Here is a 25,023-nt window from a genome sequence, read left to right as displayed (position 1 = left end):
CATTAGGGAAAATACTTTGGCAAAAAACTCAAAAGTAGTGTAATGGTTTTATGTAAAAGTGCAATATCAAAATATTCTTAGGGCTCAAACCATGAAGCCAGAACATCTTAAACCCTGCAGAGTTCAGAGTAGTGCTGAAAGGGATGTTAGTGCTCAGTCCTCCACCCACCTAGGCTAGTAGTGCCCCTGATCTGAGCTCATGGGACTGTATCTCTTAGAACTGTGCTGTGATGTTCAGGGTCTGCTTTCATCCCTTCTACACTTTACCAGTACATGAGAGGCAGTTCTTTCCTGACCAGGGAAAGTGCTGCCTTTGGGAAGGAAGGAAGTCTTGCGAAGTTGATCCCTGGGGCTGGGTTTTTACCTGGATTCCCAGAGACAATCCCTTGGTGAATGAAGCGATGGAGGTTTTAATGGGGAAAAGTAGGTTGGGGCTTGAGGGTGGGGTTTGAGCAATAGGCCAGAAAGGTTAGGAGCCAGCTTTTAGGTTGGCTTAACACACTTGTGGAACTAGACCTAAAATCCATCCTCTCTCCCCTACACTCACCACCTCTCAAATGGCCTCCGAGCAGGGCTTTCAGAGGCATAGGACCTGACTGGGGGCGGGAATGGGGAGGTTGGAAGGAGAAATCTACGTGTGGCATCTATACGTATGGCATCAGGTCAAGATGGTTGGCCCCATTGGTGAAGGCAGGAATGGTGACTAATTTATTCATTCAACCCATGCTTCTTGGCACTACTGTGTACCAGAAATCCTGGACACTGAGTGACAATACAGCAGTGAACAAGAAGGGCAAGGTCCCTGTCCTAATGAGCCATACATTCCAGTGGGAAGAGACTGGTGATAAAGCCAGCAAACAAATGAGTGATAATATCAGATAATGACAAGTGAAGTGAAGACAAAGAAACTTAGTGTTTTGAAAATACCACCCTTACAGACCTGTGAAGGTTAGACTGTTGGGAGAAAGCAAGAAGTCCAGCTGGAAAGAACTGCATCTTCAGGAAAGAGATGATAATATCTTGGTCTAGAATGTTTGCCCTTGAGATGGAGAGAAGTAGATGGATTTGGAATATATTTAGGTCATAGAGCTAATACATTGGATGTGAGGGGCAGAGTGAAACAGGGAATGGAGACTTGTGTAACTAGGTGCCTAATGGTGCTGTTTATTGAGACTGAGAAGACTAAAACATAAACATGAGTGGAGGTGTGGGCATGTGTGAATTGAAAGTCCTCTACTAGCTATGTTATATTTGAGATGCCAATTAGACATCTGAGTGGAGCCTATAGCTTAGTGAAGAGGTCATGTAGGGGTACAGTTTGGGACTCATTGGGATACAAGGGGTAAAATAAATCACCTAAACTCTAGATTTTAGAGTGACAGTTCTCAAGTTGCATTTTTTTATTAAGCAATAATCTTCAGTTTACTAAATGAAAAAGACTTGAAACATAGTCTGCATAAATGTAAAGTAAGTCACCTACAGCGAGTGATAAGGAAACTGGGCAAAAAGGGGAAAAGCATACATTGGAAAAAAAGATTCTCTTGAAATAAAAAAACCAAACCATTTTTATAATGGACTTTACCAAGAACTGTTATATTTTCCCCATCCTATTTGACAGAAGTCAATGAGCATCTAGTACTTTGTGTTCACGTCAAATGTCAGATCAGAGCATCCTAACACAAAGCAAAAAGATTACAAAAGAGAAGAAAAAGAAACAAACAAAAAAGAAACCCCTTAACTCCCCAAACAGTAACTAACTCCAGAGTTCAAATTCAAAAGAAGAAAAAGTGGCAGTTGAAAAAGACGAAAAATGGTGGCAGTAATCCTATGAATGGGCTTTTGGTATCTCTTCTTCCAGGGGACATTTGGCAACATCTGGAAACTTTTTTGGTTGTTACAGCTGGATTGGGGGAGGTTTGCTGCTGGCAACCACTGGATGGAGGCCAGGGATGCCTCTAAACGTTCTTCAATGTGGGGGTCAGCCCCCACAACAGAGGATTATCTGGCCCCAAATGTCGGTCTGCTGCGATTGAGAAGCCCTGTCCTAAAGTGAGAATATAAAGAAGAAAGATAACTATGCCCAAGAGTATTCTTATGTGAAGAGAGAGCCTCCTGCAAAAAAGACAGTAGGAACAGTCTAAGAGGTGGGAGGGAAGCCTAGATAGTGTATGTGTTTGTGGGGAGCAGTTCTGAAAGTGGAGAGTGATGGAGAAGGAAGACTGTTCAGCTGGGTTAGATGCAAGTAAGGAACTCCATTGTTTGAGCACAGAGAGAAGTGACTAATGAGTTAGACAAGATAGACACTGTTAATGACCTTAATAAAAGCAGTTTCTGTAGGTTGATAGGGTTAGAAGCTCTACGGAAGAAGCTTGTACCAATAGCGAATGCTTACTGAACATTTATTTCCTCCCTGCTCAGAATGCTGTGCATGTAATTTTGAAACTGGAAAAGTCAGCGTTTGTGCTGCCTGTCACCATCAGAGTCAATAAGTAGAGACAGGTATTAAATCTTTATGGCATATGAATAAATATGCTGGTGATCTGAGAAGATGGGAGGTTATGTACCCTAAGTGAATGTCTTGTATTTCATTTCAAACCTACCCTTTTTATAAGGAGAAGAAAAGTGTAGGTAAGGGGTTTAGAATTCAGGAAAAAAGTTGGTAAGGAGTTTGGAATTCAGAGAAAAGGCTAATCAGATAAAAGCTGCAGTCAGGCAATTTTCCTAGCATCCTTTCACCTGTTGACCTTTCTCCCTCTCTTCCTGGAGCACAATGGCTCAGATACCACCTTGATTCCTTGCAGTCCTCCCAGGACACAAAGGTTGAATTGCTTGTCTCCAGGAGTCAGGGTGGGTCATACCTTCAGTTCCTGAAACAATAGCTTTTTACATGCTTTAATTACTGAGCCTATTAACTATAACTTAAAAACTAAAAATTTTTTGTCTCTTGAATTCCCACATCAATTTTATTAACCCACACACAACCATTAAGTACTATTCTGCTCATTTTATAGAAGTGATAATGGTAATATTACCCCCATTTTACAGAGGTGTAAACTGAGGCACAGGGAGGCTAACTATGCCCTATAAGGCAGCCCACAGTAAGTGGCACAGCTGGAATTAGGACCTAGGCAGTTTGGAGATGAGGAAGTGGGATCAGTGAGTCAACACCACCCTTTTGAGACGTCTTGCTGTAAAGGAGAACAAATACAGGTACGAAGGATATTGGTGTGTTGGCAGGAATGATGCATGTAGAGACTGAAATTGATGGAGGGGAAGCTAAGAACGAAAGTCCTTGAGGAGGTGAGAAATGATGCAGGGGCCCATGTGAGGGTTTGGCCTTTCCCTGGAGCATCATACTGACAACTCTGAAGTGGGCCCTAACTGTTTTTGATCAAGATTACCTACCTCTGGACTCATCAACTTCACCTGTCCCCTGCTGGTGCTGGGTAGTTCCTTACAGCCCCGACCCCTGCTAAAAGGAGACTTCCCAGCAGGGAGCTCCTGCACAAGCACAGCACATCCCCTTCAGTGTCCTTGGAGCACCAGAGACAGTCATGCTCAGGAACCAGTGTCTCAAGTGCAGCTCTGCAGTTAGGAGCCAGAGCCCAAGTTGGCCGGCAGTTCTGTTAAAGCACCTAAGCAATTCTCCATGCAACACTGACCTTCATAATCCTTATAAGACTCCTCAGGGTCTTCACTTACCACTCTCTCCCTGCTCTTGCCATATCAGGGTCTTGAACTCTCTAAGGTACTGAATGTTCTTGCCTTCTTTTTCACCCTCTCTCCCTCCTCCACCTGGCTAAGTATTGCCTAGCCTCCTGCCTTAGCTTAGCAGTCACATCTCAGACAGCCCCCCCTTGATCCCCCCAGCTAGGTTAAGCCCTCTCATTAGCTCTACTTTATACATGGGATGCTGACTTTCTTATAGTGCTTTTCCTACTTGTATTTTTTGTCCAATGTCTGCATTCTACACTAGACTGTAGCCTTCATGAAGGTCGTTTACCATACGTATTTGTAGTGTCCGGCATGTAATAGGTGCTCAGTAACTATATGATAAAAGAACAAATGAATTGGAAACTATTTTACAGCCTACTTGTTACATGCTTTATATGTTGTGTTCAATATTTTCTATACGCATTTCACTATAAAATTTTGAAACTTTCCTGATCACATTCATGGTCACTTTCATCTTTTCTTGAAGTTGTATTAAGGAAGAATTTAATTCAATATCTTACTTTTTGACCACTCATTTAAAATAAAATGAAGCTTTACATCATTGCTTCTTCCCAATAGGATGGCCAGGTTGGTTTTATGTGAACCAACAGAACTTTACAACATCTTGAATCAGGTCACAAAACTATCCAGATTGACTGAATCCAACTATCTTTGTTTATTGGGTAAGTACTTTTTAACAATTTATAGATAGCATCTTTCAAACATTATTTTTGATGAATCAACAAACTTTTGGGGATAGGGGAATAAATAATTTTAGAAATCTGTTAGACTTATTGGGCATAGCTTAAAATGCTGCTACTCATTTATGTAACTTGGAAATCATCCCAGATTAAATCTACAAGTTCCTGGAAAACTCGTGTTCTGAGTCTTCTTGTTTTAGTAAAATATATCAAACATCTAACAAATATATGGTAATACTAATAAAAACCCATGTACTCACCACTCAGATTTAACATAAATATTACTCCCACAGATGTACTCCTCTTTTATACTCCATCCTGATCTCATTTCTTTCCTTCCCCAAAGATAACTGCTTCTATATTTTTACATTTTTACTGCATATTCAGGCATCTCAAAATAATGTGTGGTTTAAACATTTACACAAATTGTACTATAATGTACAATCATTATACAATATGCTTTTTTTTTGCTTAAAATTATATTTTTGAAATATTTCTCCTGTGTCTAAATTTGAAGATCTAATTTATCTTGATTGTTAGTTGGGTGTTGGGAAACATCCCGTCTGGTTTCAGGAACTGTAGCCCCGCTGACAGGTGAGAGGGCCCCAAGACTGGAGCTAAGTAAGGAGGCCTTGGGAAAATAGGCCACTGAGAAGGCAAAACCTGTCCCCCTGGCAGGGACGCAGCCCCTGCCTCACTCACATCACCCTGCTTGGTCCTGAATGATAGCTGGTTAGTCAATGATGGGTAAGACCCCTTGATGGCAGAGGCAACCTAAAACAGGAGCAGCTGTATGAGCATCAGGGAAGGACTTGGGGGACATAGAGAAAGGGCAAAAGACCCTCACCCCTCTGCTTTGACATGGCTGGGGTCCTCATTCTATGTGAAAGAAGTCTCCTTATCTCTTGATGGCTCTGATTCCCCAGCCTGGCTCAGGCTTGAAACAATACTGGAGACAGCCCTAAACTGGATCCAGTGGTTCCCAGGGGAAATCAGGCCTAGCAGTAAACCACACTCTTTGAAGCATGCTTTGTTTTTCCCTCAAAAGCTATGATAACCAGCTTATGCTGGGAAGGAAGTTTACACTATTCGCAGACCCTGACACTAAACCCTTTGGCACTCTTATGTTTACACTCTTATGTTTACTCCTCCTGTTTCGGACCCATGTAAATCGGTGTGTTCCTGCCGTTTGTTTTCTTCAAAACATCATCTATTCTCTGTAAACATTCACATACTGATGTAATAAGATCACCTGAACATTCCTAAATACCTAGCCCCCATTGATAACCCTTTCAGTAAAATCATTGGACACAGGGGCTCAGAGCCTTCTCCACTAGAGGAAGGTCCCACCCCTTTCCCTGGTAGATTGAGAGAAAAGTGTCTGGGACAACTTATTTTATTTCCCCATCTGCAACGACCCGGAGAGTACTCTGCAGAACAGAGTCCGACCTCCGCCTCAGTTGGGATATAGATCTATTTCTAATTGATTGCAATGTGGAGCTTGTATTGTGTGGCTCTAATGTATAGTGCTGCAGTGAACATCTTTGTGCATCCCTCCTTATTCATGTGCAATAGTTTCTTTGGGATCCCCACATAGAAATGGAATTGCCAAGTTGCAAATTCAGCTTCACTACATTATTGCCAAATTGCCCTCCATAAATATTGATCAGTTTACATCCCTATCATCAGTGTAAGAAACATACCTACTAATACCTGGTTTTGTCAGCCTTTGACATTTTTGCAATCTAATTGGTATGAATTTGTGTTATGTTTTTTCCCCCAATTAAAAAAATTGCAATATTGATAAGATTTTTCATTTGCTTACAGAGAAAGTACTGTATTTACAATTTAGTTTGTATGTTTTTATGATGTTTATTTTTCACAATTAGAAATTCTATCAATGGAGATATAACAAAGAAAAGTGTTCTTATGAATGTAAAAAAAATTGCAATAAAATACACATAAAATTTACCAACTTAACCATTTGTGATTAAATTTATTGGGGTAACATTGATTCATACGGTCATATGTCTATGTCATATTTCAGGTGTACATGTTTATGATACTTGATCTGTATAGTGCATTGTGTTCCCACCACCCAAAGTCAGATTGTTTTACAGAGTTACTATATATTTGGTCCCTTTATCCTTTAATACCCCCTCTACCTCTTCCCTCTGTAACCACCATGCTGTTGTCTGTCTGTGTCTATGAGTTTCAGTTTATATCCCACATATGAGTGAAATCATATGGTTCTTAGCTTTTTCTGACACTCCGCTTAGCATAATATTCTCAAGATCCATCCATGTTGTTGCAAATGGCAGTATTTCATCTTATGGCTGAGTAGCATCCATTGTATATGTGTACCACATCTTCTTTATTTAATCCTCTACTGAAAGACACTTTGGTTGTCCAAGTCTTGGCCATGGTGAATAATGCTGCAATGAACACAGGTGCATATATCTTTGTACTTGCATGTTTTTGAGTTTTGTATGTAGAAGAGAGATTGCTGGATCATATTGTAACTGTATTCTTAATGTTTTGAGGAACCACCATACTGTTTTCCATAGTGGCTATACCAATCTATATTCCTACCAGCAGCGAATGAGGGTTCCTTTTTCTCTGCAGCCTCTCCAACACTTGTTATTACCCGTGTTGTTGATAATGGCCATTCTAACAATTTGAGGTGGTATCTCATTGTAGTTCTCATTTGCATTTCCCTAGTAGCTAGTGAAGTTGAATATATTTTTATATGTCTATTGCCCATTTGTATGTCTTCGTGGGAGAGATGTCTGTTAAGGTTCATCTTAACTATTTTTTTAAATATAATTTTTTATTTCTTTTTAAAAAATATTTTATTTATTTATTTTAAAAAAGGGGAGGGAGGGAGAAAGAGTGGGAGAGAAACATCAATATGCAGTTGGGCTAAATTTAATTTTTTAATTTATTGATTTTAGAGAGAGAAGCATTGATTTGTTGTTCCACATATTTATGCATTCATTGGTTGCTTCTTGCATGTGCTCTGACCAGGAATTGAACCCACAATCTTGGCATATCAGGATGATGCTCTAACCAACCAAGCTACCCTGCCAGGACCATCTTAAACATTTTAAAATCTACAGTTAAGTGTTTTTAAGTACATTCTTGATGTTGTGCACCATCATCCATCTCCATAACTCTTTTCATCTTGTAAACTGTAAAACTGAAACTCTATACCTATTAAACAACTCCCCATTCCCCCACCCCTAATGTTCTAGCTGCCTCTATTCTCCTTTCTGTCTCTGTGCTTTTGACTATTCTAGGTAGCTCATATAAGTGGAATCATACAGTTTTTGTCATTTTGTGACTGGCTTATTTCACTTAGTATCACAATGTCCTCAAGTTTCATCCATGTTGTAGCATATTGCAGAATTTCCTTCCTTTTTAAGGCTGAGTAATATTCCATTGTATGTCACATTTTGCTTATCCATTTATCCATCAATGGACATTCAGAATGCCTTCCACATTTTGGCTATTATGAAAATGCATCTGTGAACATGGGTGTACAAATATCTCTTTGAGATCCTGCTTTTATTTCTTTTGGGTATATGCCTCAAAATGAAACTGCTAGATCATATGGTAATCCTATTTTTTATTTTTTTAAGAACTGCCATATTGTTTTCTATAGCAGCTATACTATTTTATATTCCCACCAACAGTGCACAAGGGTTCCAGTTTCTCCACATTCTTGTCACAGTTGTTAATTTCTGGATTTTTTAAAATAGTAACAATTTTAATGGTTGGGAGGTGGAATCTTATTATCGTTTAAAAAAATTTTTATTTATTGATTTCAGAGAGAGAAAACGAGAAACATCAATTTGTTGCTCCTGTTAGTTATGCATTTATTGGTTGTTTTCTGCATGTACCCTGACCAGAGATAGAACCTGCCAGCTTGGCGTATCAGGAGGATGCTCCAGTCAACTGAACTACCTGGCCAGGGCTCATTACAGTTTTGATTTGCATTTCCTTACAATTACTGATGTCAGGCATTTTGTCATGTACTTATATTCTTTGCAGAAAGGTCTGTGCAAGTCCTTCACCTATTTTGAATCATTTTTTATTTTCAGTGTTGATTTTTAGGTTTCTATATATTCTGGATATTTTCTGATTTAATTGTCATGAAGTTCATTTTGTCTACTTTTTTTTTGTTGCTTGTGCTTTTGATGTCATATCCAAGAAATCTTTGCCAAATCCAATGTTGTGAAGCTTTTTCCTTATGTTTTCTTCTAAGTTTCATACTTTTAGGTCTTTGCTCCATTTTGAGTTGTTATGTATGTGGTATTAGATAAGGGTCTAACTTCATTCTTTTGTATGTGTATATCCAGTTATCACAGAATCATTTGTTGAAAAGACTGTCCTATTCATGGTCCCTTAAGATTCCATATGAATTTAGGACTTTTTTTTTATATTTCTGCAAAAATGTTATTGGGATTTTGATAGGGATCACATTGAATCTGCAGATTGCTTTACATAGTATTGATATCTTAACAGTATTAAGTCTTCAAGTACATGAACATAGAGTGTTTTTCCATTTATTTGTCTATTTTCAAATACTTTCAGTGACATTTTGTAGTTTTCATTGTACAAGTATTTCACACCTTGGTTAAGTTAAAAATTTTTAAAAATATTTTATTTATTTTTAGAGAGAAGGAAAGGGAGGAGAAAGAAAGGGAGAGAAACATCAGTGTGTGGTTGCCTCTTGCATGCTCCCTACTAGGGACCTGGCCCTCAACCCAGGTATGCACCCTGACTGGGAATTGAACCAACAACACTTTGGTTTGTAGGCTGGTGCTCATTCCACTGAGCCACACCAGCCAGGACTATTTTTTTTTAATTTTCAATTACAGTTGACATTAAATACTATATTGGATTCAAGTGTACAATATAGTGGTAGACATTTATGAAATTTATGAAAAGTTTGCCCCCTGATAAGTCTTGCGCCCATCTGATACCCTACATAGTTATCACAATATTATTGGCTATATTTCCTAAGCTGTACATTATACCCTTGTGAATATTTTGTAACCGCTAATTTGTACTTCTTAATCCCTTCATCTTTTTCACTTAGCCCTTGAGCCCCATTCCCATCTGGCAACCATTGGTTTGTTCTATGTATCTATGAGTTTGTTTCTGTTTTATTTGTTTATTTATTTTGATTTTTAGATTTCACATATAAGTGAAATCTTATGGTATTTGTATTTCTCTGTCTGATGTATTTTACTTAGCTTAATATCCTTAGGCACATCCATGTTGTCACAAATGGTAATATTTTATTCTGTCTTATGACTAAGTAATAATATTCCATGGTATATATGTATCACATCTTATCCATCCCTCATTTGACATGGAGCATTTAATCCATTTACATTTAAAGTAATTATTGAAAGCTTCTGGTAAAGATGGCAGCAAAGGTAGAAATGGCCTGCCTCCTTGTACAACCATATCAAAATTACAACCAAAATATAGAACAGCCATCACTCAGAACCATCAGAAATCAAGTTGAATGAAAGTCTGGCAACTACAGAATTAAAGAAACCACATCCATCCAGACTGGTAGGAGGGGTAGAGATTCAGAATGGACTAGTCCCACATCCATGTGTGTTGGATAAAAATTTGGGAGGGATATCTTGGGAGTGGAGAGTCCCAGCCCCATACCAGGCCCCCTAGCCCGGGGTTCCAGTGCCAGGAAGATAAGTCCCCACAACTTCTGGCTGCAAAAACCAGCAGGGATTGACTCAGTGGAAGAAACTTCTAGAGTCCCAAGTAGTTCCTCTTAAAGAGCCCACACAGACTTACTCACACTCATTCCTTTGCGCTCCAGCACCAGGATAGCAGCTTGAAAGGCACCAGCAGCATAAAGGGTGGAACTGAAGTGTGTGGCATCAAGGTGAGCAGAGGCCATTCCCTTTTCTGAACCCTCCCCACCCAGAGCCACAGAGCCAGCAGTCTGGTGCAATAACTGAGCCTCCATCAACCCAGCTAACACTGTATGCCCTGCTCTGGAGATCCACAGAGACTCTGCCCCACCCAGCTTATGGGTCTATACAAGCTGCTTTTCCATATGAATGGCTGGTCTTGGCTCATGCTTCACAACTTCCTAAATCCTCTCAAACAGCCAGCCTCAGTGAGCCCCCAGCCCTGGTACATTTTGCTAAGTGGCCCCAGAACTGGCATTAGCAGCCAGCCTAGATGCACAGCTTGGCTTCACCTGGGAATCTCTGAGCCCAGCACAAGTAGCAGCCATCTCAGATTGCTTTATAGCTCAGTCAGGCGGCCTTTGGAAAAACAGGTGGGGACTGACCTTGGCTTGCACCACCCAGGAAACCCCAGTGCCTGTGAACCCAGTGGGCAGCTACAGACCACACTGGAGCACCACCATCCTGTTCCTGCACAGCTGACCCTCCATGGAGAGTGGAGGTTGGTGGTCAGTGGTCATGCCCAGTTCTTGCTGCTGACTGGCCTGGGTGAATCCCTCCCATTGACCTGCCAACAGCAACCGAGGCTCAACTACAAGAGGAGGGTGTACTCAGCCCACACTAAAAGTCCACTGTGAGTACCCAGCTTGAATGATAAGGGAGGCCGTGCCACTGTACCCTACAGGACACCTGCTACATTAGGCCACACTACGAAGACATGGAATCAAAGCAGCTCTACCTAATGTATAGAAACAAACACAGGGAGGCTGCCAAAATGAGGAGACAAAGAAACATGGCCCTAATGAAAGAAGTGGTCAAAACTCCAGAAAAAGAGCTAACCTAAATGGAGATAAGCAAGCTATCGGATGCAGAGTTCAAAACTCTCGTTATAAGGATGCTCAAGAAACTTAGTGAGGACCTCAACAGCATAAAAAAGATCCAGTCAGAAATGAAGCATTCACTAGTTAAAATAAAGAACAATTTGCAGAGAAACAACAGTAGAGTGGTTGAAGCTGAAAATCAAGTCAATGGTTTAGAACATAAAGAAGCAAAAACAATAAACCGGAACAAGAAAGAAAAAAGAATAAAAAAAAAAAAAAAACCACTCCCGAGGATCATGTAAGCAGCCTCTGGGACAACTAACTTCAAGTGTTCTAACATTTACATCAAAAGGGTGCCAGAAGAAGAGAAAGAGCAAGAAATTGGAAATCTATTTGAAAAAATAATGAAAGAAAACTTCCCTAATTTGGTGAAGGAAATAGATATGCAAGTCCAGGAAACACAGAGAGTCCCAAACAAGATGGATGTAAAGGGGCCCACTCCAAGACACAGCATAACTAAAATGTCAAAGATTAAACATAAAGACAGAATCTTAAAAGCAGCAAGAGAAAAGCAGTTGGTTGTCTAAAGGGGAATTCCCAAGACTGTCAGCTGAATTCTCAAAAGAAACTTTGCAGGCTAGAAGGGATTGACAAGAAATATTCAAAGTCGTGAAAAGCAGGGACCTACAACCAAGATTGCTCTCCCCAGCAAAGCTATCATTTAGAATCAAAGAGCTTCCCAAAGACAAAAGAAATATAAAGGAGTTCATCATCACCAAAACATTATTATATGAAATGTTAAAGTGACTTATTTAAGAAAAAGGAGATCAAAACTATGAACAATAAAATGGCAAAAATACATATCTATTAACAATTGAATCTAAATAACAAACTAAGCAAACAAGAAGAACAGAGACAGAATCATGGATACAGAGAGCATTTTGACGGTTGCCAGATGGGACGAGGGCATGGGAGAATGAGTGAAGAGGTAAGGGGATTAAGATGTACAAATAGGTAGTTACAGAATATCCATGGGGATGTAGAGTACAGAATAGGAAATGGAGTAGCCAAAGAACCTACATTCATGACCCATGGACATGAACAATGGTGTGGGGGTTGCTTGAGGGAGTGGAGGGGGGTGCTGGATGGAGGAGGATAAAGGGCGAAAAATCAGGACAACTGCAATAGCATAATGAATAAAATATAATTAAAAAAACAAAAAATAAATTATTGGTAGGTATGTAGTTATTACCACATTGTCTTCTGATTGTTTTTGTAGTTCTCAGTTACTTATTCTTTTCCTCTCTTCTCTTGTATGTTGATGACTTTCTGTAGTGTTGTGTGTAGATTCCTTTCTCTTTATTTTTAGTATGTCCCGTGCAGATTTTTGGTTTGTGGTTACCATGTGCTTCATATATGCCAATCTATAGCAGTCTATTTTAAATTTATGACCACTTAAGTAAGAACACATTCTAAAATCACTACCACTTAAAAAAATTTTTTAAAAGATTATTTAGTTTTAGAAAGAAAGGAAAGGAAGGAGAAAGAGAGGAAGAGAAACATCAATATATGGTTGACTCTCATACACCCTCCACTGGGGAACAAGAAAGAAAAAAGAATAAAAAAAAAAAAACAACCCACATCCCAGGCCTGTGCCCTGAACAGGAACAAAACCAGCTCAATCCACTGAGCCACACCAGCCAGGGCTAAAATCACTACCATTTTTATTCACTCCCTTCATATTTATGTTTTTGTCATTATTTTTTACTTCTTTTGTGTGTTTGTGTTTCCTTTAATTTACTGTTGTAATAACACATGATCTTCCTACTTTTGCCTTTTAACTTTTATACTAGCTTTATTGTTGTTTGATCCACTGCTTTTATGATGTGTTTACCTTTGTGAGGGAGAATTTTTTTCTTAGCAATGTTTTCTTAGTCATATTTTAAAATTTTTTTCTTCTTGAAAAAGGCCCTTTAACATTTCTTGTAATACTGGTTTGGTGGTGATGAACTTCTTCAGCTTCTTCTTGCCTGGGAAGCTCTTTGTCTCTCCTTCAATTCTAAATGATAGCCTTGCTGGATGTAGGTCCTTGTGTTTCATCACTTTGAATAATTTGTGCCATTCCCTCTGTTCTGCCACGTTTCTGTTGAGAAATCAATTGATAGTTTTATGGGAGCTCCCTTGTAGGTAACTAACTGCTTTTCTCTTGCATTTTTAAGATTCTCTCTTTATCTTCAACCTTTGGTGTTTTAATTATGTGTCTTGGTGTGGTCCTCTTTGGGTCCATCTTGTTTGGGATTCTCTGTCTTCCTGGACTTAGATGTCTATTTCTTTTGCTAGGTTAGGGAAGTTTTCAGCCATTTCTTCAAATAGATTTTTAATCCCTGCTCTCTCTCTTCTCCTTCTGATTCCCCTATGATGCAAATTTTGTGAGGCTTGATGCTGTCCCAGAAGCCCCTTAAAATATCCTCATTTTTTTAAAAAAGGATTTTTTTTTGTTGTTCTGATTGTTTGCTGCTACTTTGTCTTCCAAATCTCAGATGTGATCTCTATTTCATCTACTTGACTGTTGATTCACTGTAATGTAGTATTCACTTAAGATATTGTATTCTTCATTTTTGGTCCATTTTTTATGTTTTCTATCTCCTTTCTTATGTTTCCTACCTCTGTGTCAAAGTTCTCTCTGAGATCACCTATTCTTCCCCTAAGTTCATTGAGCATCCAGTGTTTTGAATTCTGCATCTGGTACATTGCTTGTCCCATTTGTTTTGTTCTTTTTCTGGAGTTTTGTCCCACTCTTTCATTTGGAAAATATTTCTGTGTCTCCTCATTTTGACTGCCTCCCTGTATTTGTTTCTGTGTATTAGGTAGAGCTGCTATATCTCCCAGTCTAGGCAGAGTGGCCCTATGTAGTAGCTGTCCTATGGGGCCCAGTGGTGTGGCCTTCATGTTTACCTGAGTTTGGTGCTCCTGGGATGTCCCTTTTGTGTCTTGTGTATGCTTTCTTATTGTAGTTGAGCCTTGATTTCTGTTGGCATGTTAGTGGATGGGTCTGACCCTCAGGCTGACTGGCTGTGAGAACTGGCCATGAGTACAGTGGACAAGCTGTTGTACAGAAGCTGACACCATGGAGCAGGATTTACTTTAGAGGGGCTCTGGTGCATGCTGAGTCCACCCTTCGAGTGTGTGATCTGTGGCACTAGTTGAGTGGTATTCTGATGTGGTTTGAAGCCAAGCACCATGTGTGTTGATTCGGGGGTCACTTGGGAGTGGCTCTTGTTCAGGCCAAAGTCAGCTGCTGCCCGTGTCTGGCTTAGGACCACTTGGTAAGCACTATAGAATGATCTGTGGTTGTTAGCTGGCTGTTCTTGGAGGTGCCTGGGAGTAGTTATGGTGTTAACCATGGCTGGCTGCCACTAGTGCTGGGCTTGGGTCTACTTGGCAAGTAGTCCAAGGCCAGCCACTGCTTATTTGGGGATTGTGGATCTTTGAGAGATTTTACAAAAGTTTGCAGTATGGGCTCAGGCCAAGCATTTGTGTGGATTAGCCTCTGAAAGAGGTGTGTGAATTGGGTGGGACAAAGTCTCAAGGAATCACCAGGGTAGGGCAAGAGCTGTATCAGCCATGTTGATGGAGACTTAGATTTGCCCACCTGTACCTTCAGACTGTTGGGTGGGAGGGCTCAACAAAGGAGCAATGAAGCTGTTAGAATTTCTGTCTGTGCCTGATTAGGGCAAGTGTTGGTGAGAGTGAGTTTGTGCTGGGCCCCTTTAAGAGGATGCCTGAGTCCCCAGCAGCCCTCCATCTCACCCCAAATGAGTCCTTGCTAATTTTCACAGCCAGCTGTTGTGGGGACTTCTTTTCCCTGCACTGGTGTTTTCAGCTGGGAAGCCCGCTATGGGGTTGGGACCCTCTCCTCAGTGGGGACCTCCACAGCTGAGGTATCCTTTCTGATTCTGAACCTCCACACCTAGGTGTAGAACCTCCCTGTTTTGCATCTCTACCTCTCCTACCAGTCTTGATATGGATTCTTCTTTATATCTTTACTTAGAGGAGTTCTTTTCAGCTTGTCTTCAGGGTGGTTGTTCTATAATTTAATTGTAATTTTGATGTAGTTGTGGGAGGAGGAGAGCACAGCTTTTACTTACTTTGCCATCTTGAGCAGAAATATCAATGCTTTTCCTACCCTTTCATGTTGTACTGCCACAATCTACAACCTGCCTTAAAAAGATCATTAGGTAAAAGAAAATACACAAACTTTAAAGTGGTTATTTCAGAATAGAATCTGGGATGTCATTATTGTTTGAGACTTCCTATTAGGATCAAACTTATTTTACTGCAATGAATAACAGTTATCAGTAAGAATTACCAAAAATCCTATGTTGAATTCTTTTATATCTTTTGGTGACTATCCAGAGAAGCTGCAAAAGAGTTTGGCAGTATATACCCTTTTTCATACAAAGTGCCCCCACAGGATGAATTGCAGGGCAGGTGCGATTCATTTGCACTCTTATCCATCCACTAGTTCATGGAGATCCCTGAATATGTGAATTTTTAATCTGAATTGTGCTTGAGTTTTACCAGCCTTGAGAACACAACCTTTCTGTGTGTTCATAGTAAGCTGCGGCTTGTCTGCCAGCACTCATACTACCTCTGTTATACTGCGTTTGCTGTATGTTGGTCATCTATGTCTTTGTAATCTCGCAAGTAATATTCTGTAAAATTTGATGGAATAAATTATACAGAAATAGGAAAACCTATTCTCATTCTAGGTTTACAGTTTCCAAATATCACTTACAGCTCTTTATTCAGTTGAATAACCATATGAACACCAACCATCCATGAAAATGATTTTTCTCAAATATGTGATTTAACACTGTCATTTAGGAAGTGATTGTACCAAAACAGGCCAAAAAAAAAAAAATTACTGATGGTTGGTATTTGACATAAAAATCCATTCAATATAGAGCCTAGTGGTTAGTTTATTGCAAAGTCAAAACCTAGGGTAGTGATTTTACTATATTCATTCAAAATAAATAACATATGAAATATAAATTCTTGCATAGATATAAAATGTGAAAATCAAAATCAATAGATTGAACCTGCATGTTTCACTTGCTCACAAACTTATAAACATTAATATTATGCAAAAAAGACAATTGCAGCAAAGAAAACTGCCCTTTTGATTTCTCTTGTTTTTTTTTTCATTGACCCATTTGTTGTTCAGTGCCATATTGTAAGAAAACTGCCCTTTTACAAACGAGGCTAACAACATCCCTCCAAAGGGACTAAAATAAGCATGAATATATTTATAAAGTGCTACTGCTTAAATGCTGTTTTCAGAAAAAAACTTCTGTCTGGATTAAAACAACAACGAACAACCTCTTAAGCCACTAAAACACCAAAGTTTAAAAAAAAAAAAGTCATTGTTTTTATTTTATTTTTATTTTTTTAAGGATTCCATTTATTTATTTTTCAAGAGGGAAAGGGAGGGGGAAAGAGAAGGAGAGAAACATCAATGTGTGGTTGCCTCTAGCGCACCCCCTACTAGGGTCCTGGCACACAGCCCAGGCACATGAGCTAGACTGGGAATCGAACCAGTGGCCCTTTGCATCTCAGGCTAGCACTCAATCCACTGAGCTAAAAGTCATTTAGACGGTTAACATACACAGTAAGAAATATTGATCAAAATTCAGGAAGTAGATACTTGGACTGATACAATGTCAATTGTTGGGAGAATTTTTTCAATTTAAATGTCTTTTATCATCTCTAAATAAATTTTTATAGTGCTAATATTATAGAAAGCTGGCAAATTCTTCAAGTAATTTGCTATTAAGTATGTCAATTTTTATAGAGCTAAACAAGGAACTAAGAGTAAACAAAAGTGAAACAGGAAGATAGATATGGAGAAAAAATGACAAATTGTAGCTAGACAAAGCAATAAAATGTATTATACTATCTTGGTCTTCTCATTTCAATTAAACACATAAGATACCAGATTAGGCATTTGCTAGTTCAGTATACTGAGTTCCTTGGAATTCCTAAAATTTAGACAACAATCAGTAGGCCCACATAGAGTTCTAAGGAAAAGAATACCACTTAAAAATCAACATTAGACACTAAAGCAATCTTTAAAATAAAAGGTTGTTTACTACTACTGTAAGTGAATATAAAATGAATTTAAATTGGTATAAAATAGATCTTACAAATTAAGAATGGAAGCCTTGCCCAAAGTTTACTTATTTTTTTAAAAAGATTTTATTTATTTATTTTTAGAGAGGAAGGGAGGGAGAAAAAGAGGGAGAGAAAAACATCTTCCACAATCAGCTGCCTCTCAAACACACCCCAAACACACACACCCCAATCTGGAACTGAACCCACAGACTACGCACGTGCCCCGACTGGGAATCTAACTGGAGACCTTCTGCTTTGCGGAACAATGCCCAACCAACTGAGCCATATCAGTACGGGCTTTGTCCGAAGTTTAATTGCTCCTTCCCTTTAGCTGCTTTTTCAAGGAAGTACACATTCATTAATCAAAGGTCATTTAAGTGCTTGCTGTAATATTTTTCATTTCTAAAAGAACTAACAGAGAAGATACAAATAAAATCTGCCTCAGCCACTTGGACTGCCAAGACCTCCTTTGGATTTTTTAAACTAGTTTCTTGTTGAATGGGCTGAGCTCTATTCAATCCAGAATCATCTTTTAGGTCACTTCCATCTGGACTGTGGATTCCCTTCATCGTTTTCAGTTTCCTGAGACTCATTTATTGTCATGGTCTTAGGAGGTATTGTCAGAGAAGTTTTAGATGCTGCTTCGTGTTTTTCTATTGGTGGAGGAAGAAGCAGTGCTGGAATTGGTTCTTCCACTGTGGAGTCTTTACTGGGGAATTCTTTCCTTGTGTTCTGACCAGTGTCCATTTCTATTTCACAAAACATAGTGTCAGCCTGATGTTTACCATCTGAACTTTCACCCTCTGGAATATTCAGGTTTTGTTCAGAGTATGAAATACCAGTGGACTCCTCCACACTAGTAGCAAGACTGTCACAGGTGGGCACAAGTAACCAGGTTCTTGGTGATCGCGGACAAAAAAAATTTAACCGAACACAGAGTTTATAGCAGAAAGTGAGAGAAAGCAGATTTATTAAGCCACACAGAACATGGGAGCAGGCCAATTCTGTGCAGGGCGGAGCAGAGAAGGACAGAGCAGAGCCTAACAGCCTAACAGCCTAACAGCCTAATAGCCTAATAGCTCTGACCTCAGGGGCTAGAGGGCTTTTATTCCTTCAGGGTGGGCCTCTCCTGGCTAGTTTTGGCGGGCTTTTATTGCTCATGTACAAGTAGTTATATTATTTTAAAGTTACTGCACAGGTGGTCTCCCATGATTTCCTTGATTTGCTACTGGAAAGGGGGGTCCCACAATGCTAATTTATTATAATGCTATTATAATGAAGCAGGGGTCAGGTAGCATCTTCTACACAGGTGCCTTCCTGATTCACTAGGATTCAATGCTTTTCCGGATGCAGGAACTACCAGTTTTAGAACAGGGTCTCGGGCCTTTATCCTTGTTCTTTATCTTAGCCCTGGGGCACCTTTGGAGTTTCCTCCTTCCTGACTATCTCCTGCCTCAAGACCAGCTAGACTCTTATCTGCGTCTTCTGCTCCTACTTTTTGAAGAGGGGCTTTTCCATTTCATTCCCTTTACAGAACAATTTTTTTTTTTACTCCTTTTTTAAGTTTTTCTTTGGAAGCAGTGTCGGTGGTGCTACTGGGCACCTGCTCTTCCCTTTAGATTCACTCTGCATTTAGACATTTGTTTCCTTTTATTATCTTTTCAGGGACAGAGACTTTTTGAGGATGAGCTCCTTGTGAAGAGGAAGCTCCATGGGAGGCAGCCGTTCTACCTGAGCAGGCTTCTCCCACCTAAGCTAGCACCTTCTGAACAGGCTCCTTCTGAGCAAGCTTGTTGCTTTTCATTATTTTTCCTTGATTTACTTTTCAGAGTTTCTATCTTTGTCCTTTTTAAAATGCAGGCATTTTGCTTTTTATTCTCTTCTATTTTGCTCTCACCTTTTGGCACTTCTGAGTATTTTTGGATTTGCTTTCTACCTTTTTTTTTCTTTTTTGTTACAGGTTCTTCATCTTTCCAGGATCATTAAAGGAATGGACTTTAGATGTTCGCTTCCTGTAGCTTTTCTTGGTTTTTACAGGGTCTTCTGAATTATTGCCTCTACGCACATCCACCTCTTTTGTCTCTGTTGCTGAATTGAGAGTTCTGGTAGACACTTGGGTTATAGAAGCATTATTACAGTCTTTATCTCTTTTGAAACATCTTTTTTTCCTCCATTTTTACAGACCATTATTGATTTTTTTTGATATCGATATTGTATCTAGCAATTTGGTGTGCTCTCCTACTAATTCTAATTCTTTGTGAATCTCTTCAATTTTCTATATAGACCATAATACTGTCTGTTTATAAGACAGCTTTACCATATTTTGCCATGTATAATGCACATTTTTGCCCCAATTTTTTGGCATATCTTGAAATTATATTCATACACTACACTGCAGTAGAATTGCTGGTAAGTCAAAGGATATTTGTATTTCAAATAATGATCGTTATTGCCTGTTGCTCTCCAAAAAGTTTGTATTGATTTTCACTTTTACCAAGAATATTTGAGAATGCCTATTTTTTTTCGCAGCTTGCCAACTCCATAAACTTCCAAACATTAAAAAATTTGCCAATCTGATTGGCAAAAAATGGCGTCTTGTATGAAGGGTTACCCAAAAAAACCTGGAATTGTCTTCTGGAGGGCAGACCCCTTGTATTACAGGGTGGTGGAGGGCCTCCCCCATTAGGTGAGTGTTTTAGGAATCCATCTGTATCAGTGTACCAGCTGGCATTGTGAAAGGCTGCATTTGGCCTCAGTTAATTTTTTTTGAAGACTTTCAACTCTTTTGCCTGTTTCATGATGAGTGATTTACAAGCACACCACCTGTACCGTGTTGAGTGTTCAGCAGTTTTTTGACCAAAAATAGGCAAGACCCCATGTCCCACCCTTCCTATTCACCCGATCTCAACCCTGACTGACTTTTTTTTTTGTTTTCCTGGATGAAAAAAGTCCTCAAAGGGGAACTTTTGCTGATGTGGAAGAGGTGAAACAAAAAATGGCAGAAGCACTAACAAGCATCAAAATCGACAAGTTCAAAAACTGTTTTGAGCGGTGGAAAAAAATGTCTCAAAAGGTGTATTGCCTCAAATAGAGAGTACTTTGAAAGTGACTGAAGTTTAAAGATATTAGAATAAATACACAATTTTTTACAAATGAATTCTGGGGTTTTTTGTTGTTTTGATTTGCATTATTTAATCATGTGTAAAGTTGAACATTTTTTCTGTATGTTTATTAGTGATTTTTCTTTTTCTCTTTTTGTGCATTGCCTGTTGCCATCCATTGTTTATTTTCCTGTTAGGTTGTTTGTCTTCAGTATTTCTTCACATAAATTAATTAGCCCTTTGCTTATTATTTGAATTATAAATATTATTCCTGGCTCATGAGTCTTTTGATTTTATTTGAAGCATTTTTTTTCCTATACAGAAACAGAGCTTTTAATGTGATACACTGAAACTTGTAGATGAGAGATATAGTATTTTAAAATTTAATCAGCACTTGATGACAGTTTGAATGTTGAGGGTTTGGGAGTAGAAGACAGCAAAGCTAACACCAGTGTTTCTAGGTTTGGGGAATAATAATAGTGTCCTTGCCAGTCCCCTTCATCAGAGCTTCTCACTGTGATAGGTTCTTCCCCATGAGCTTAGGGAGCCAAAATTTCAAAATCAAGAATTCATTAGAGTTTACGCCTTTTATTTTTTTTAATGAATGATGAAGAAATAGTTTCATATTTATAGAAAAATTGCAAAGATAGTAACTACAGAAGTTCCTTACATACCCTACACCCAGTTTTCCCTGTTAACACCTTACTTTAGGTTGATCCATTTATCACAATTAATGAGCCAATATTGATACATTATTACTAACCAAAGTTCATACTTTATTTAGATTTCCTTAGCTTTTAGTCTCATATCCTTTTTCTGCTCTAGGATCCCATCCTGGAGTAATATGAATTTCCTGCTTTTTATCATTGTCATCCCACATCAATTCACTGACTCTTTTGAAGTAGCCATGCCCAACATACAGAATAGGCAAATAGCTGACTCTAGCTCCTTAGGCCCCCTTTCCCTCTTGCTTCCAATCCCCCTTCTCTGAGGCTCCATTGCCCAAATTTTTGAGGGAAAAATAAGGATGCACATTATATATGATTATAATGATTACATAACCATAGATATAATAATGGGTATAATAATCCCATATATAATGCGCACAAAAGCATGGGTGCATGTCATACGTGGCAAAATATGGTATTTCTTTTCAGTTCTTATACACTTATTTTTTTCTTATCTCACTACATTGTTGAGCCCTTTGTCCTCTAGTACATTATTAAAGAGGAACAGTGATGATGAACATTTTGTCTTGTTTCTCACTTTACAGATCAGTATGATGTCTTCTGTAGATATTTAGTAACATACACATCAGGTTAAGGAAATTGCCTTATATTCCTTACTTACTAAGAATATTTTTCATGGTAAGAATTGAAAACTTTTTGCACCTATCAGAATGAAAGTAGAGTTTTTCTTCCTTAATATCTTAATGTGAGTTCAATTATTACATAATTGTTCCTAATAGATCATGATATATTATTTTTTGTGCACACTGTTAGATTTGGCTTATTCACTTCAGATTTTTGCATCAACAGCATCTGGCACAAATAATGCCCCTTTTTAAATTACAAATTCTTTTATTACAAAATCATAAGCATGCAATTCTGTAACATAATAATATCACATTCAAGCACACCATATGACATTTTAGGTGAAATGTTCCAATTAAAACTATAAATTATTATGCCCATATTATTACCCTACCAACCACACTCAAGCAGGCATTACTTTTGCTGGACCCTGTATATTAATGTGTAAAATTAACTTGCCGTGTACTTTGTTTCACTTGTTTCTTTAATATGTTCAACTTTACAACTTTATTAAAAGTAAATGTATAATTAAAAAAATCACAACTATATAAATTAAAGTTGATTAAGATTAAGGATAACAATCTAGGTTTAAGAAGATCTGGTACAGCGAGGTCTCAGGATCTTTTCCTGAATGGAAGCACATATGAGGTAAGATCAAAGCTTCCAGGTGCTTCTCCCTAAGACCTCTGCCTTTCACTTCTCTTACAACCTATGTGGACAGCCCCTGAGTGCTGTTGAACTGCATTGCAAATGGGCAAGCCTCCCCAGCTGAGTCACATTCTATGCTCCATCTCCATTCTGTGAGATGCCACTTACAAGGTTTCCAATGTAGGGATTTCTGTAAAAAGTCCATACCCCATTCTTTTTCTGTCAGCTGTCCCTCTCTTCCACATTCATTTAACTGCCCCTCCCCACTTCTTGCCAGCCCTCATTCACTGTTTTCCATTTCTGCTATAAAGCATCATTCATCATGAGAGAACATATCATGTAGGTGGATCTGGTGTTACTTAATTCACATTGCCTCATCACAGCTAAGTACCATTTCTTTTATCTATTTCCCTCTACATCTGATAGATTCCACAAATTCACCCCTTTCTCCTTGAACTCAAAACCTTTGCCTCCACCTCTGACAAATTACCTTGCTATCTTCTCAGGGAGGACTGTAGACATCTATTGAATCCTATCCTCTGTTCTCCTTTTCTTTAATTTCACTTTATTGTTACTTATTCTGTAGACAATTTGGGGAACAGAAGAACCTCATGAAAAGGTGAATACACCAGACTCAGAGGAAAGAATGGAGAAAGGGAGGTTCAGAGAGTGCTACTTACTTCCTCTCGGTATTGTTTGAATCATTAAAAAATGATTTTCTTAATACTTATTCCTCTTCCTCCTCACCCATAATCTGATTTTTCTCATTATCCACAGAGATCAGAATGTCAAATGCTAACAACAACCACATCCAATGGTCTTCTTTATTCTTTTCCTCACATATACATCTAATGATATAAGGCATTGCTGATCTCCACCTATCTCTAATACCTGTTTCCTTTCGGTTCTCATCATTCTACTCTACCTGGGTTCTCTAAGTATTTAGTCAGCAAATGTTAACAAAGTGCCCAGCTTGTTTTAAATGCTATGCTAAAGGCTTGAGATATGTCAGTGAATAGGGAAACAAATAATGTAAGATTCCTGGGTTCTACCTCAGAATCTCCATGTCTGTACATAAGATTCAAGTTTGGGACCATGGTAAGAGGGACTACTGCCTCTCTAGCCTCAGTAAGTTGAAGTTTGATTTTTAAAGCTACTTGCTCCCATAGAAAATATAGTACTTTGGAAATAGTCCGAGGAAGTAAAGAAATAACATCTGTACCTGCCACAATTCTGTTTTTCTTTTTTATTGTGGTAAAATGTACACATAAGATTTATCATTTTAAAGTTTACAGTTCAGTGGCATTATAGTACATTCACATTGTTGTGTAACTGCTGCCATGGTCTGGCTCCAGAACTTTTTCATTATCCCGAAGTGAAATTCTGTGCCCATTATCTATTTAACCAAGAATGATTTTCATCTTCTCTTGCTTTCCTACTCAGATAACATTAGTTTCTTTTGTTTTTAGTCCATAAAGACTATGTATCTGACTACTTTTGCTCAAGATTATTTTATTAGAATTCACTCCTGTTGCTGTACATAGCTATACTGTAGTTTGTGTATTTTTGTTCCTAAAAGGTATCAAAGATAAAAAATACCAGATTCTAGTTAAAGTGGTAAGGACAGATTTTAATCAGTAATGTACTTTTGCAACAGGGAAAAGAGTGAACTGAACTCAATTTCAGTTTGCACAAAGGTCACCTTTTAAGGGGAGAATGAGGGAGTGGGGAGCGGGGCAAGCAGGGGCTCGGTAGAGTCGGAAAAGTGAAAAATTACAAAAAGGGAATGGAGACCAGTCCATGTGAAACCCACCTGGGTTTGCTAACTAAAGCTTATCAATGTTAGGCTCCTATCTTCCCCTAAGGCTGAGAGACAAGGGCCCTATCTTCAGGTGTTGGCTGGAACCAATAATAACTTCTTCTGGCGGCTTTGAATTTTCTAAGGTAGGCACTTTATGGCAGGCTGGGGTAATTCCCTAGAATGACCTAGAGCAGCCGTGAGCTGTCTCTCAAGATACCTTAGAATAAAGATATCTTCAGATGTATGAAGTTTTTTCTCCCCCAATTGATTTATGGGTTCTTTATAAATTCTGGATACAGGTCTTCTGTTAGTGATTTGTGTTACGAATGTTTTCTCTTACTCTGTGGCTTGCCCTTTTACCTTCTTAATGTTGTATTTTGATGAAAAGAGATACAAGTTCTTAATTTGAAGGACTAGATTTATCAATATTTTCTTTTATGGTTAGTGCTTTCTAATGTCTTTTTAAAAATAGACTTTGTTTTTTAAGTTTTAGGTTTAGTTTTAGGTTCACAGCAAAATTGAGCACAAGTTACAGAGAGTTCCTATACACTCCCTGCCCCTACACAAGCACAGCCTCCCCAGCTATTGATATTCAGAACTGTCATGGCATACTTGTGTATGTTATTATTGGTGAAGCTACTTTGACCCATCATTATCACTCAAAGTCCATAATTTTACATTAGGGTTCCCTCTTAGTGTTGTACATTCTGTGGGTTTGGGCACATGTGTAATGACATATATCCATCATTATAGCACTTTACAGAATAGTTTCATTGTCCTTACAATCATCTCTCCCCAC

The 25,023-nt window shown here is 38.7% G+C and overlaps 1 protein-coding gene across 1 annotated transcript in view; it reads left to right on the top strand.

Annotated features, from left to right (window-relative positions):
* The window catches only part of STYXL1 (serine/threonine/tyrosine interacting like 1), a 61,321-nt gene that overhangs the window by 6,955 nt on the left and 29,343 nt on the right, over positions 1 to 25,023 (top strand). The window contains exon 2 of the mRNA XM_054589756.1: positions 4,294 to 4,397. Coding sequence (XP_054445731.1) covers positions 4,295 to 4,397 — 103 coding nt within the window. The 5' untranslated portion in view covers position 4,294. The remainder of the gene's footprint in view (positions 1 to 4,293; positions 4,398 to 25,023) is intronic.

This window comes from Pteronotus mesoamericanus, unplaced genomic scaffold (genome assembly GCF_021234165.1).
Source record: "Pteronotus mesoamericanus isolate MK-2021 breed Mesoamerican mustached bat unplaced genomic scaffold, CSHL_Meso_final scaffold_167, whole genome shotgun sequence".
Classification (NCBI taxonomy): domain Eukaryota; kingdom Metazoa; phylum Chordata; class Mammalia; order Chiroptera; family Mormoopidae; genus Pteronotus; species Pteronotus mesoamericanus.
The sequence above is the reverse complement of the archived record's forward strand: the minus strand, read 5'-3'. Positions and strand labels throughout refer to the sequence as shown.